Source organism: Nymphaea colorata, chromosome 1, assembly GCF_008831285.2.
Source record: "Nymphaea colorata isolate Beijing-Zhang1983 chromosome 1, ASM883128v2, whole genome shotgun sequence".
Lineage (NCBI taxonomy): Eukaryota > Viridiplantae > Streptophyta > Magnoliopsida > Nymphaeales > Nymphaeaceae > Nymphaea > Nymphaea colorata.
In genome coordinates this window covers 30,868,002-30,883,009 of record NC_045138.2, presented here as the reverse complement: position 1 = coordinate 30,883,009, position 15,008 = coordinate 30,868,002, and the positions used below count along the sequence as shown (strand labels likewise).

The 15,008-nt window shown below is 42.0% G+C and overlaps 3 protein-coding genes across 3 annotated transcripts; all 3 read left to right on the top strand.

The window, feature by feature from the left end:
- The first annotated feature begins 1,474 nt into the window (after positions 1–1,474).
- Positions 1,475–2,660, top strand: LOC116266763 (uncharacterized). The gene has a single exon (XM_031648100.2). It carries the CDS (start codon positions 1,505–1,507, stop codon positions 2,657–2,659), a length of 1,155 nt encoding a protein of 384 aa, XP_031503960.1. The 5' UTR covers positions 1,475–1,504; the 3' UTR covers position 2,660.
- Positions 2,661–3,049: 389 nt separating this feature from the next.
- On the top strand, positions 3,050–7,353 carry LOC116266757 (pentatricopeptide repeat-containing protein At1g15510, chloroplastic). Its single transcript, XM_031648087.2, has 2 exons — positions 3,050–3,189; positions 4,105–7,353. Exon 2 carries the CDS (start codon positions 4,201–4,203, stop codon positions 6,874–6,876), a length of 2,676 nt encoding a protein of 891 aa, XP_031503947.1. The 5' UTR covers positions 3,050–3,189; positions 4,105–4,200; the 3' UTR covers positions 6,877–7,353.
- Positions 7,354–9,749: 2,396 nt separating this feature from the next.
- LOC116250069 (root phototropism protein 3-like) lies at positions 9,750–12,671 on the top strand. The gene is made up of 2 exons (XM_031623434.2): positions 9,750–10,654; positions 11,955–12,671. Exons 1-2 carry the CDS (start codon positions 9,899–9,901, stop codon positions 12,561–12,563), a joined length of 1,365 nt encoding a protein of 454 aa, XP_031479294.1. The 5' UTR covers positions 9,750–9,898; the 3' UTR covers positions 12,564–12,671.
- Positions 12,672–15,008: the final 2,337 nt, after the last annotated feature.

Below are 15,008 nucleotides of genomic sequence, written 5' to 3'. Positions count from 1 at the left end.
TTTTTTTTCCTAAATAAAAAACTGCCCTCTTGGTATCAGATTTAATTACATTAGATCTAAAGGGTGCTCGTATGGTGGAGGTGAACTCTCAAACTGACTTTGATTTCAACCGAATATTCCTCGTTCAAACACGGTGGAAGACTTCTTGACACATCTTCCACCAGATTATATTAAAAAACCTCCTGCTTCCAAATTCCTTTTCTGACAAACCCGCCTGCAAGTCGCCTGTCAAACAGTGTAGAACTTCTACACCAAGATAAAGTCTTCCCTAGAATTCAATCAATCAACTTTCTCTTACATCAGAATTGCATGTTTTCGAACTTGAGGCCTTTCCACTAAAATTCTGCTATTATTCTGGTAAACCTATTAAGGGCAAAGAAAACTGGCATCCCTGCCACTGGCTGCTCCCTGCACCTGCTTTTTGTCTATGCTTTATATTCTTTGGTTTGGTTGCCTATGTCCTTAAGCAGCAACCATCATGACAGCACTCTAGACAGGCAGTTAACTATTAGCATAGTATAAAGACAGAAAACCTGACAGCCTTCGTGCATGAAAAATATTATATTACAAATGCGCATGCATGCTCATGTCAGCAATACAAAACCCCAACAACTGTAAATGGAGTTTTGAACAATCGCTCTCTCCCTCTCTCATATATCAAATTTGCATAAATATTTTTTAAGAAAAACATGATTGAAGTATTCATTTGTAGAAAAGGAACCATATTATAGAGTTAGTTCCACATATCAGTGTACAAACTTTCACAAATTACAGGCAGAATTCGGTCACTTATACACATATAAACAAAAATACTTAAACTGATGATTGCACCAAATGTTTTCAATTGTTCTATTTTTTCTTCACAAGATGCCCATTGGAGATCAATCCAACAACACAATCAGACAGTTACGTTACATGCAGACATATTTTAAGAAGTGGACGGTCAATGGTTCAGAATTTCCATAACCACAAAAACCTCAAAGCGTCAACATTTTATGACAAAATAACATGACCCTATAGACTGCTTATAGCAAATGGGCACCGCTGAATCCACCTATAGAGTCATATTTGTGAAAAAGAAATGGTGGAAAGTACCTGCAATGTGGCCCACATTTGCTGGTGGATGCCTGTATGCGTATGTATTTCTGGAAAAACGGAGAAACGGGTGGTTTGGACATAACTGTCGTGGACATCATAATTTAGAAGAAATAATGTCATAAATGATGAATAAAGTAAGAAGTTTGTGCATCCACAAAACTACATCTCAAGCCGACTCGCCACATATATTATTTGTTTAAGGATAAGCTCTGCAACTATTCTATTGATCAATTATTTGTATGGAAGTACTTTATTTTTATGGTTCCATTCTTTTTAAGCAAGCTAATACATGTGTCTACGTGTATGTATTTTTTGTATATTTATGTGTCTATGAAAGTGAGCTTGGACTCATCAGCTTGAAAAGCTCATGCTTACACAGTAACAAGTTCCCTGCTTCAGCAGCAAGATGGAAGGTGACTGGAAACAGGCATTTGACTTCAATGGATTCTTTGTTCTTCCTTCTGAGCTCATTGAAAACATTCTTTTCCGGCTGCCATTGCCGGAGATTATTTGTCTGAGTTCAGCATGCAAAGGCTTAAATTCAATGATTTCCAGTGTCGAATTCCGGAGAAATTACAACAAACTCAGCTCAGACAATTGGATTTTCGTCTTCAAAAAACAGCCATTCAAGAAATCTACAATCTTTGGGTTTAGCAGTGCATGCAACAGGTGGTTCAGATTTCCGATTGCTCAGTTGCTGGAGCCAGTGGTTCCTCCAGGTGAAGATATCTACCTCCTTGCAGCTTCTGCTGGGTTTTTCTTATTTTCTCTCAACAACTGCCAGGAACTTGTAGTCACCAACCCTGTATCAAAGTCCGCACAGAAGATCCCGACAAATCCGCTGGGGCGACGTGGTACGTCTTCTTGGCGAAGACCTTCAATGAAACTCATCGGAAATCGCACTTCAGGTTCATTCAAGTTCATGTTCATTGAGGACCTTGGCCAGGGGCCGGTTCTATACCTCTACCGATCAACCACAAATATGTGGAACATCACTGAAGCTCAAGAAATGACCAGACAAGTGAAGGAGAACATGGTGTTCCTAACTGCAGCTCACCAACTCAATGAGACCATCATTGTGGGAGTCAGTTTAGAGACCAATGTTGCTGCATCTATATACAGGCCAAGTTCTGAAGATGGCTCACAAGGCCTGTCTATTGGCCTTCTTGGTGCTTACATGACAGGTCCACTGCACATATATGGCGATGGCAGACTTGTAGTGGTGAGATCTGAATCAATTGATGGTAGATCAAGAGTTATAAAAGAAATTGAGATTTGGGGATTAAACCTGGATGGGAGAAAGTGGAAATTGTTCGGAAGAACACCACACAGTTTGCTTGAGAGCGTAAGAAAGCATTTTGAAGTCTTGACTGGTCGTTTAGAGGACAGGGAAGGGGTTGTTAGAGTCATTTTAGTTTCTAACCTTGGAGGAAGATGGAATATGATATGGATTTCTTATGACAGTCTCAAGATGGATTGGCATATGGCAGAGTTGCCTGAGTTTGGCATGAAGGGCATTAATATAGCTGGTGTTGCCATCTCTTCACCTCCCATTCTCTGAGGCTTGAATCACATGTATTTCTTGCCCCTTTTCAAGAAATTCATTTCATCATGCATGATCAACTTCTTCTTGCAGTAGTTTCTTTTGCATTGTGCTGGAGGCAAGCATAAGTATGACAGATGAAAGAAAATGCAATCAGTTCTCTCACGCCAACAGTGGCTTCTCCCTTCTGAAACAGAGTTTCTTGCTGCTGCAGTCTCATAACTAGACAAGTTGCTGATGATCGAGGATGGTGCCATGAAAGCAGAGGCCCTTCTTGGTTGTTATTTCTAGAATGAATGCCTTCTCAACGATCTACATTGAAAAAATTGTTGGTTTTTCTCAGAGATGATATGGAATTGGAATACTAATATAAAAACTGGGTATAATTCTTTTAACGATAAGAATCACCTGGATTCTTTTGCAGTGTCATAGATATCGCTGTGACAATATTCTCTAGAGAGTCGATGGAAGCTGTTTGTCATATTCTAAGATGGTGGAGTGGAGAAAAGCGTGTTCACATCCCTGCGCCTTCATGAACTATAAGTGAGGTAACTATTATGTCTATAAACCATGAACCGTAAGGTTAAACGTAAAACTATGGGGAATTCCTTGTTCTTTCAAAAATGACGATTTAATTTAAACCGTGGGTTCAAAGATGTAGGTGCGATTTCTGGACTTAAAAGCGCAGGGCAGTAGTCGATGCCCCGACTGCAAAAAAAATCTTTCTTTCGATTAGTTAGCAAGATTAGTAAATCAAATGATTGTTGCTTCATCGTTTAAGAAGCGGATGATATCACAGACTTGAAAAACAACCAAGGATCTTAAAATTCATGGTTTTGAAATTTACAGAACGACGTGACTTAAGACACAACTCACCTTTGAATTTTGAACGCCCTTTGAGTGTGTGTAATCTCCGGGGTGTTTGGTGATGCCGGAATTCTAGAATTTAGAGTTAAAAATTCTCATTTTTGACGAAATAAAAATTGCATTACCAAACAAAAAAATTTCATTCCAGAATTATAAGCTATTTTTTAATTAAAATTATAGAATTATTTATTCTAGTCAAGGGATGAAAATATGATTCTAGAATTTTAATTTTTTTTATCTCTTTTTAAGTTATATGTCATGATGTTTTAATTTATCAATTCTTTCTATAATTTTAATTCATGTTTTATCAAACATGTCGTAAAATCAAAATTCTAAACTATCAAACCCAAAAAACAAAAAATTAAAGCTGAAAATTTGTTCTAAGTTCAATTTAAGGTAAACTTTTGTTTCTAAAATTTTAATTCTATAATCAAAATTTGACTGGACCGCAAGATCTGAACATATAAATTTAGAATTGACAGTAAATCGACTGAAAAATGGCAAAGAATAATTCTGCACTTTTTTGTAAGAATACTTAAAATAATTAAAAAATTACACAAAAACTTCGTTCTAACGTTTTAAATGTATAATGACAGATATTTCCCAGGCTGCACTCGAGGGGAAGACAAGCTAAGCCCCACAGTCTCCCTCCCAAACGCAGCTAGGCAAAATAATGCTCAGGCCTCTCGGCAATGGCGGGAATCGCTCGGATGAACTCCCGCGCGCCACCTCTCCACCTCCTCGACCTCCCACTCTCCACCCACCACCATCTCCCCTTCCATCCTCCTATACTCACCTTTTCCCGACTCCCCAACAAGTCTAGGACCCTCCCGTGCGCAGCTCGAAGAAGGAAGGAGCCATCAGCAGCAGCAGAGGCAAGCTCTTTGTCTACCGCCTACGACACCGACAGCCACGACCTCAACTCCCAACTTCGCCAATTATGCTTATTGGGGAGATTGGACGAAGCCATGCAGCTTCTTGGCTCTATGAGGGAAGATAGAGCCACCGTCGAAGAGGAGACGTTCGTTTCGCTCGTTCGGCTCTGCGAGATGAAGAGGGCACTCGAACATGGTGAGACCGTCCATGCCCACATCTCTGCTTCTTCTTCATGTGTTCCGTTGAGTTTGCGTTTGGGTAATTGTATGTTGAGCATGTATGTGAGGCTCGGGAAGGTTCTGAATGCTTGGCTTGTGTTCGGGAAAATGAAAGAAAGGGATGTGTTCTCGTGGAATGTTATGGTGGGTGGCTATGCGAAATCCGGTTTTCTGGAGGAAGCACTCAATTTGTACCACCAGTTGTTGTGGGTCGGAATCCGGCCGGATGTGTATACGTTTCCTTGTGTTTTAAGGGCAATTGGGGGACTTCCCGATCTTGGTAGGGGGAGGGAGGTTCATGTTCACGTAATTCGTTTCGGTTTTGATGCGGAAGTGGATGTCGTTAACGCTCTGATCACCATGTATATGAAATGCGGCGACTTCAAAAGCGCCCGCCGAGTGTTTGATGGAATGCCTCGGAGAGATCGGATCTCATGGAATGCTATGATCTCGGGATACTGTGAAAATGGTTTGTTTGAATCAGGTCTGAGATTGTTTTCCGAAATGAGGGTCGCGTCCGTTGATCCGGATGTGATGACGATGACTAGTGTTATTGCAGCTTGTACTTCGTTGGATGACGAGAGAATAGGGAGAGAGATTCACGGGTTTGTACTGGTTACAGGAATGGGTGTTGAGACTTCAGTCCAAAATGCACTGATTCAGAGGTACGCTAATGTTGGGAGGCTGCAGGTTGGGATTGAGGTTTTCTCGAGGATGAACCTTAGGGATGTAGTTTCTTGGACGTCTTTGATTAGTGGTTATATCAGAAACAACATGCATGATAAGGCAGTTGAAGTTTATGAAGAGATGAGATTGGTGGGCGTCATGCCTGATGAAATTACACTTGCGATGGTGATTCTTTCATGTGCTTCCGTGGGATTTTTGGAAAAAGGCATTCAGCTTCATGAGTTTGCTGACAAGAATGGGTTCACTTCATGTATCATAGTTTGTAATACACTAATACACATGTACTCAAAATTAAAGTCTTTAGATAGGGCAGTGAAAGTGTTCAAGGAAATGCAAGAGAAAAATGTGATATCATGGACCACAATGATCATGGGCTTCCACATCAACCACAAGAGTTTTGAGGCTTTGAACTTCTTCCGCCAAATGCTATGTAAGTTAAAACCGAACTACGTTACTGTATTAGTGGCAATCTCAACTTGTGCCAAATTTGGAGCCCTCAAGTGTGGCAAGGAGATCCACGCGTATGTGTTGCGGAACGGGTTTAGCTTTGAAGGGTTTCTACCTAATAGTCTTCTAGATTTGTATGTACGTTGTTCTAGGATGGATACGGCTTATAACCTGTTCAGCACAATGAAGTGCAAGGATGTGGCCGCTTGGAACACCTTGATAGCAGGTTACGCTAGGCAGGGTTGTGGGTCTGAGGCAATTTCTCTGTTTGAAGAAATGAAAGATGAAGGTGTGGTTCCAGATGAAGTTACATTTGTCACTCTCCTCTGTGCATGTAGCAAGTCCAGAATGGTGAATGAAGGTTGGCAGATTTTCCTGAACATGACTAAAGAGTACTCTATCATTCCTACTTTGAAACACTATGCGTGCATGGTGGATCTTTTGGGTCGTGCTGGCCTTTTGGTCGAAGCAAATGAGTTTATTGAGAAGATGCCAGTCAAGCCTGATGCTGCTGTCTGGGGTGCTTTGTTAGGTGCCTGCAGGATCCATCGCTGTGTTGAACTAGGTGAGAAAGCAGCGCACTACATACTTGAATTGGAACCACATAATATAGGCTATTATATACTAATATGTAATGTCTATGCTGAGGCTGGTCGATGGGATGAAGTAGCCAAAGTTAGGAGGCTTATGAGAGACAGGGGACTAAGTGTCGATCCAGGTTGTAGTTGGGTGGAGGTTAAAGGGCAAGTCCATGCGTTTCTCAGTGGAGACAGATCTCATCCTCTAACAAGAGAGATCCATGCAGTCCTAAATGGTTTCTATGAAAGAATGGAAGCCACGGGATATAAAATGAATGAAGTTGGTCTCGGTAGTGAAATAGAAGGTTCTAAGGCTGAAATATTTTGTGGGCATAGCGAAAGATTAGCCGTTGCATTTAGTCTAATCAACACTGTTCCTGGGACACCTATATGGGTCACGAAGAACCTCTTCATGTGCAGAAGTTGCCATGATGCTATTAAGTTCATCTCCAGGGTTGTAAGGAGAGAGATCACTGTTAGAGATGCTGAGCATTTTCATCATTTCAAAGATGGAGTTTGTTCTTGCGAGGATGAACGTTACAGTGGCAACTCCTTTGTGTAAGACACCTGAACCGGAGAGCTACTGTGAACAATTTTAACTATGTGCTCCAGCTTGTTCCTTGTCTCTTGTGGATTGACCACAGTAGAACATACACATGGCATTATACCTACGGAAGATCTGCAGTCTTCCTGGTAGCAGCGAACAGTTCCAGAGGCTTCATATATGTCAAAGCTACATTCATGATCAAGAAGTCGTACAATGCTAAACGGATTCATGAGTTGCATAATACAAAACAATGTAACCCATAAGCTATGAGGCTGAGCAAATGGTGTGCTCTGGTATCCAGTCCACGATATGTAGGCAGTAGGAATAAACCGAAGATAGAATTAGTATACATGGTGAACGTGAAACTAGTCAATCTGCAAGCAAACCCACCTGTCTTGTGAGTTTCAAAACTTTTAGCATGTGGGAACTTTGTTCTGTAAAGCATGGGCTTTGTAGCATTAAAATTTTCTGAATGCCAGAATTTCATTGGCATATTATTGTGTCTGCTTTATTTTTTGTTGTCTACAGAGTAAGTTCTTCGGAGTATGTTACCAAAGGGGTATGATGGAGCCGGTGGGGCTTGGGGCTATCATGAATGCCGTGGGATTTGAAACACATCAGAGCCACTCCTCGTTGAAGCTAAGCATGCGTAGGTCCTATGGTTGAGTCACGGCTTAGGTTGCGGTTTCATCATGTATGCAATGAAAAGGAAAAAGATAAAAGAAAAACTGTTCATGGGAGCTAGTTTCTATGATTACCAAGATAATGCGTTTTTACCTTTGAAACAAGAAAATTGTTTTTCCAGGAAATGAAGATCTCATAGGTGGAGTGTCCAAACACAATGAATTTGATTCAGCTAAATACATGGGCTGTTGGACTTTTGGGTGGGAGTTGAAACAACGAAGAATTGGAAAATTCTTACCCTAGAACCAATCTGTTTCACAGCCATAGTTTGGGTGCAGATTATGATGGAGGCGGAAGCCATTTAAGACCAGTATAGGCTCTTTTAGTTTGGTAAATGTGCAAGATGCTCACTAAGAATGAAAGTTAGGCATTCAAGGAAAATATAAATCCGATTAAACTGGCTGCGAGGAATCCCATTAACATTCAGCTTTCTCTTTAATCTATGCACCTACCTTAACTTACATTACAGTGTCGACCTACGTCCACCTATCCTCAAAAAATTATGAAAATCTGACGGCAACTGATCATTGGTTGGCCTGGAAAGTTTTCTTTCTCAACATACTGAGTCAAGGGCAATGTCAGGCTCCCCCACTTTATTGTGCAATGCCACAGGAAAGCTGCAGCTGCAGACTGGCAAGTGTAGACTTGGTCCGAGGCCTTCTTTCTAACGCGCGCTGACAAAAACCATGAAAGATGACTTGGGTGGCGCTTGCAAGCGCCATTAACGTCCTCCATGTGGAAACTCTTGTCGTGCTAGATCATGCGTCGGCACAACGGGTCTATTCAGAACCTGTGACAGAGATAAAGAAGAGAGAAAAACAAGGTAGCGTGGAAGTCTTGCTGGACGTTTCTGTAACAGGATGTTGAATCCAATGCTGGAATCTAGAGAGAGAGGGGGAGGGAGGGACGGGAGACTGTCGATAGACGCGCTAATATCTGTACGCGTGTATGGGTAAATGCGTGTATGTATGTGTGTATGCATGAAGAACGAGGATCTCTTGGACCACTTGCTCCCTTCACTCTCTTTTCTCACATTCAATTCGTACTTGTGCTCCGTCGCTTCTGCCCATCTATCCCATGCGAGGGTAAGAGGCCAAAACTCTCATTTAAAATACGGGCAACACTTCTCTTAAATGAGCTACATACATGTTCCTCGTGGCTTCCCTTTACCTACAATTCCCTCCCTCCCTCTTTAAAGCCCGCCTGTCCTCACGCCATGAACATCCACAACTATCCTTCTCCCCCACCAAAACTGCCAAAACTGTTACAGCAATTCCCACCCATTTCATGATTCCTCTCCTACCATTTCTGTCCTTTCTTCTCACGAAAATCTTCAAGAAGAATGTTGAGAAAGGAAGAAATATACTGATCAGATGCCTTACACAGACACCGGTGCATGCACGAAAGTCATTGCTAACGTGGCTCCGTTTCACTTTTCATGCTCTTCAAAGCACTGCAGCAAAAAACTAAGAACATGCCAAACTCTGTCTTCTTTAGCGAGTGTGGACGCCTAAATGCCTTTTATGTGTGGCCCACTCTTATTGGTTTCTAAACATGGCCCTCAACATCACCATTATCATTTTTGGCGTAAGCATCTGCACAGGCCCTCCTCCGAACAAAATTTCCACATATCTCGAAACCCTTTTCATATAACCCCCAGTTTCATAAACGTACAAAATTGCATTATATACATACATGCATACATACGTATAGAGGTAGAGAAGGAATAGAAATTCTTTGAAAAATGATTTCCACCCGTTAATGGTGTGAACTGTGAACAAAGCATAATATGCAATAGAATGACAAAGCTTCATCAGGAATCCTTCAGAAACTGGTCAGTTTAATTAAAACCATTTATTCCCTGATGGAACTCAGATGGCTCTGAATACCATGTTATCTGTCTAAGCATTTTGCTGGCAGGTTAGCAGACCCCTTCGTTTTGTCGATTCCAAATTTGACATTTATATGTATTGCACAGATAACTCATATGAGCCAAGTTCCAACGGCACAGGAGGAGAGTGAGAGAGAGAGAGAGAGAGAGAGAGAGAGAGAGAGAGAGATTTTGACCTAAAAGGTACAGAGGGAGTAATCTTCACAAAGGTGTAAGACAAAATTGATTGAAAAATCAAGGACACGGTTGGTGCCATTTTTTTTTCTCTTTTCTTATCACAAGTAGTATAATCCTGAATGGCTCCAAAACAGTACCAGAAGAGATGCCCGGAAGCCCCCAAAAAAGTTAGCCGTTAAAAGTAGAGCCAAGGACCCCCATGCTAAGAATATGGTCACAGCAGTGAATTGAGGCCTCCTCTTCTCTGGTCTCGGAGCTTCTTCTTCATCTCCTTCCTGCTGCAAGATGAGGGCCTCTTCTGATGCCAACACCAAACAAATTACAGTAAAGAAGATGTTAGATTTTGGTTCTGCCTCCAAGGAAATGCCACTGAATTGTTGGTTTGAGGATGCTTGCGTCCTAGACATGGACTACTTTGTCAAGACACTCTCAGGTATCAAGGCCAAGGGCGTTCAGCCAGACCTGATTGGTTCTATAATCACTCATTACGCATCGAAGTGGCTTCCTGATCTCCATCCAGATTCCGCAGCCAAGACGACTAACAATTCAGGCCACCGGTCTCCCGAGAATCCGACCGTGTCACTGATGAAGAAGCGGTTTTTGGTAGAGACTCTGGTGAGTGTGCTGCCACCTGAGGTTGACGCCGTCCCCTGCAGCTTCATGCTCCGACTTCTCCGGAGCGCAAACTTGGTCGGCGCTGAGCCGGGCTACCGAGCCGAGCTCGAGAAGCGAATTGGGCACCACTTGGACCAGGCCTCCCTTGAGGACCTTCTGATACCAGCCTTCTCCCATACTTGTGGTACCCTTCTTGATGTTAGTCTAGTTCTGCGGCTGGTGAAAAGGTTTCTGTCACTAGAGGAAGGCATCAAGAATGGAACGGCACTGGTTAAGGTGGCTAAACTCACCGACTCCTACCTGGCAGAAGTGGCCATTGATTCGGGCCTGACTGTGCAAGAATTTGAGGCACTGGCTGGAGCTCTCCCCTTCCATGCCCGCATGACTGACGACGGACTGTACCGTGCGGTGGATACATATCTCAAGGTAAGGGGCGTATTTTTCTTGCATCCCCATCTTTCCAGGGTTTGTTCTTCATTCGAGCATTCACTTGATTATAAAAGTGGCAAATCTTTCTTTGCAAGAATCTTTTTTTTTTACATCAGGACGAGACCTATATTTTCTTCAGAACATGCATTCGCGCATATTCTTCCTCATGTGTTCCTGCTGAGCAGAACAATGACTTGGTAAAATTATGCTGAACTCCTTGAATAGATGATGTCAAAGCAGTAGAAAGAGAAATTTTGTGAAACAAAAGAACGAACCAAATTGCAACCACCTAGTTCTGTTCAGACTGATCCATCCACGGTTCCGAAGGCCCAGAAGATTACCTTGATATAGAAAAATCCTCTGAGCAGTAAATTTTCTGGTGAAGCCACAGTCAGGTTGATTAGTTGGTCTTCAAAATATAGATTGCTCCAAAATTAATCAAGTCATACTGAGGATTACTACAGTCTGATTAGCATGCGTGAGCAAGTACCATTCTCTTGTGCATTTGTCTGCATCAATCAGGCATATGATCTGCAAGAACTGTGCTGCGTTGTTGGCACAGTTCTTGCAGGTGAGAATCTAGGTGGTGTCTCTGCTGCATATACACGTGCATCTATTGGCCTTGTTCAAGAAAGTGAACCTACCAATGTATATGTATCTCTTTGGCTACCTCTATTAGTTTCTTGTCCAAATTCCTCCAGAAAAAGTTGTCGTGAAAGAGACCAGGGAGCCCGTGACCTTTCACATCATCCACACTTACTATTGTCCTCTGTTACAAAGCGCCTGCTATTCCTAGGAACTTTTTGTTCTGATGGAGCCATTAATACCTTTTGTGTCACGATAACATGCTGTTCTTCGGATCCTGCGGACAGTGCCTCGGCATCTTTTTTTTACTAACTTTAACCTATTAATACAATTTTAAAAGTAACTAGAATCAAAAGAATACTTGTGTCTGGGACTGAAAGGGAAAGCTGCATTGTCATATAATCAACAAGCCTCCTTTAGAAGCCCATAAATCTTAGCCCCCCAAATTGTCTGTCAAAAACAAACTAAAAGTATGCACATAATATCTCCGGTTCCTAATATCTAGAGGTACTTTTTTGCTTCATAATCAAATAAATAAAGGAAACTTTTCAGTATATCGTGTAGTCCTTGATGGTGGTTCACCTTAATAAGTTCACCACATAAGCTTAAAGCCTTAATGTCATAATGTTGGTCTTGGGAACAGGATTGGAAAAGTTAAAAAGGAAAAGATGACCTTTCAAAATGGTCAATGACAATCATGGTCCTTTTGTAGGCTCATCCTGGAGTGAGCAAGAGTGAGAGGAAGCGGATGTGTCGGCTCATTGACTGCCGGAAGCTCTCACTAGATGCATGCTTGCATGCGGCGCAGAACGAGCGGCTGCCGGTGCGGACTGTGATCCAGGTGCTACTGTGCGAGCAGGCCAAGATCAACAGGCATGTCAATTGTAGTGCTTCTTTCAATGGACTCAGCTTGAGCCCTGGTCTAGGCCTAGATGCACCGACTAGGTGCCAATCTAAGCGGGAGGCAGTTGCAGCTGGGATCTATGACGCCCGGTTCATGTACTCAGAGATTCGGAGGGTGAAGGAGGAGATGATGAAGTTGCAAGCAGAGTTTGAGACAATGCAGGTGCAGGTGGAGAAGTTGGTGAAGAAAAAGAGCTTCTTTTTCCCATGGAGAAAGTCCTCCTCAAAAGGAGGTGGGCGCGGGGGGATGCTGATGGAGAGGATAGATGAGAGCAGCAGCTGCGGAGGGCGAGGTCATGAGTTTGAGACACAAGGGGCAACTGTAGGCACGCCCAAGGGAAGCAGCTGCGACAGTAAAGGCACCAGGGGAACACTGGCAAGCAAAGCTTCCAAGATCAGGAACTCCCTGTCCTTGTGAAAGTCGTGCATATGCCACACTTTCACATGAATCATTGCCTCTGTATCATGTATAACCATCTCTTTCTAATAAACATACGTAATAAGTGAACCTCTTCTTCTTAGTTTACTTTTGGTTCTTTACTCTCCCCATCTATACATATATATACACAAACTTCCTCACCATTGTCCATATTGGAAAATTTAAAATTGATTCCTGCAAAACCAAGTACACATATATCTTTTAGTTAATAACAAGTACACTTTAATAGTTTATTCCAGGAGACGTAATCCCAAGTATTGACCTCTTTACTTTCTACAACTTGAAGGTCTTAAGTTTAATCAATCACCCTTTGCTCAGTGAGATGGAGCTCTTGTTTGTGAAATCATCTGTAAGCACATTTACATGCTTAATTGTTTTCAGCATAGATAAAACAGAAAGGTCCCACAAAGAGCTCATTTGTGCCAGAATGTCAAGGAATTCAGAATACAGAACTGGACCACCAGTATTGTTTATAAGATGAGACTAATGGACAATTATCATGTGCCCTTCTTCTCGAAATTGAAGATATGAAAATCATTAGCCCACGCGGGCTTAGTGGGGTCTGCTGGCTAAAGCTCACAGGCGTAACAGTAGCAATTTCAGTTGGGTATGTGCAGAGATCCACAGAGAGAAAAAGAAAGAGAGAGAGAGAGAGAGAGAGAGAGAGAGGAAGGGAGGGCATGGTTGGCTGGAAAGAATGGAGTACATTGCTTCATGGGCCCTCACTTCATTAGCTTCCAAAATGGTACAGTTAGGCCATGACTTTAAGGCACCGGCTCATGTGACCCATTTAGGCACTTAGACGCACCCCCATGTGAAGCTGTAACTTTCAGCTTAAATGACGTTGTTTCAGCTTCGTTTTCTATCTAGAGAAAAACCACCAAAGCTTTTCTGGTGACAATAACCTGTTATACCTACGTTCTGATACTGCTAAATGCACATCTAACTTCCTTCACAGTTAATCAAGTCTTGCTCCTGTCAATTGAACAGAACCATTACTAGTTAATGAATTAGAAAGGCGAAGTCCCCAAGCCTTTGTCCTGTTCTTCGTTTTGTATCATCATATTCATCCCTGCACAGCACTGATTGGGCATATTCAATTGCATCCAGATTAAGTATTTCTCAACTATATCTTCATTAGTCAAGCACTGAAAAACCATTGTCAGAGAAACCATGTACCAGTTATTCTATTACTCTATCGAAGAAGATAGGTAACATGTATAGGGAGCAACATGGCCAACTTACAATTAAATTTACCTACACAATAAATTTAGCTATGTTTTCAACAACATCAAAAACTAAGATGCTCAACTTTTCTAATATTTCAAAACTTTTAGTATAGCTTTTTTCCTCATTAATAAGCAAAGGCTATATCTGCTGCACAATGGCAAACCCTACAAGTAGTGACAAGGATTACTATTTAACCATATCCTTGTGACTTATTAACTCTATCTAATGCATACACCAACAATATTTAACTGAGTCCCTGAATGGTGACTCTGAAGGGGCTGGACATGAGTGACTGCCCACTAGAGCCGTCACATTTTTTATGGTTTTTTTTTTTTTATGTGGTCTATTGCGTGGAGGAAAGGGGAAGGGGGATTCCTCCCCTCGCCGCCCAAGAGGAGCACCCCTCACCCCGCAGATTCAAAAGCAAGAACTGCACTGTGGGCCATCCGATCAAAGAGATCCGACGGTTTTGATGAGCAGTCCCGTTATGTCCAGCCTTTTAAGAGTTACCATTCAATTTTCCTATTTAACTATATCTTACCAGTTACGTCTCCCTTGGACGTCTAGCAATAGGAATCCTATGTTAGTTCAAACTGTTTTTCAATTATTTTGGATCTTGTTAGGGGTGAACAACGAGCCTCCAACTCCACTCGTTAAAACTCGGCTGATGAACAAGTTTGAGCCGAGTCATTTGCTTAACGAGTTGAGCTCAAGTTCATGAGTCCACTCGTTCAAATAATCGAGTTGAGTTCGAACTCAACACGTAATTGCCGAGTCGAGCTCGAGCGAGTTTGTCGAGCCTTAATCAAGTCGATATATTCAAACGAGTTCACAAGTTTACGAGTTTGTCGAGCTTTAATCAAGTCGATATGTTCAAACGAGTTTACGAGTTTGTCGAGCCTTAACTAAGTCGAAATATTCAAACGAGTTTGTCTAGCCGAGCTTGAGTTCAACACATAACGATGAATTTCAATTCTATGAATTTCAATTCTATGAATTTCAATTCTATTCAAACGAGTTTGTCGAGCTCGAGCTCAACATGTAAAGATGAATATCAATTCTATTCAAACGAATTTGTCGAGCTTTAATTGAGCCGAGCTAGAGCTCAATATGTAACTGCCAAGTCGAGCTCGAGCGGCTTCCGTCGAGCTATTCTCGAGTTCGAGGTTTTATTAGTCGAACCAAGCTCGAGCT

Coding starts and splice junctions, on each gene's coding strand:
- LOC116266763 (XM_031648100.2), top strand. CDS start 1,505: ATGGAAGGTGACTGGAAACAGGCATTTGACTTCAATGGATTCTTTGTT.
- LOC116250069 (XM_031623434.2), top strand. CDS start 9,899: ATGAGGGCCTCTTCTGATGCCAACACCAAACAAATTACAGTAAAGAAG. Junction 10,655..11,954: donor CGGTGGATACATATCTCAAG/GTAAGGGGCGTA, acceptor GTCCTTTTGTAG/GCTCATCCTGGAGTGAGCAA.
- LOC116266757 (XM_031648087.2), top strand. CDS start 4,201: ATGGCGGGAATCGCTCGGATGAACTCCCGCGCGCCACCTCTCCACCTC.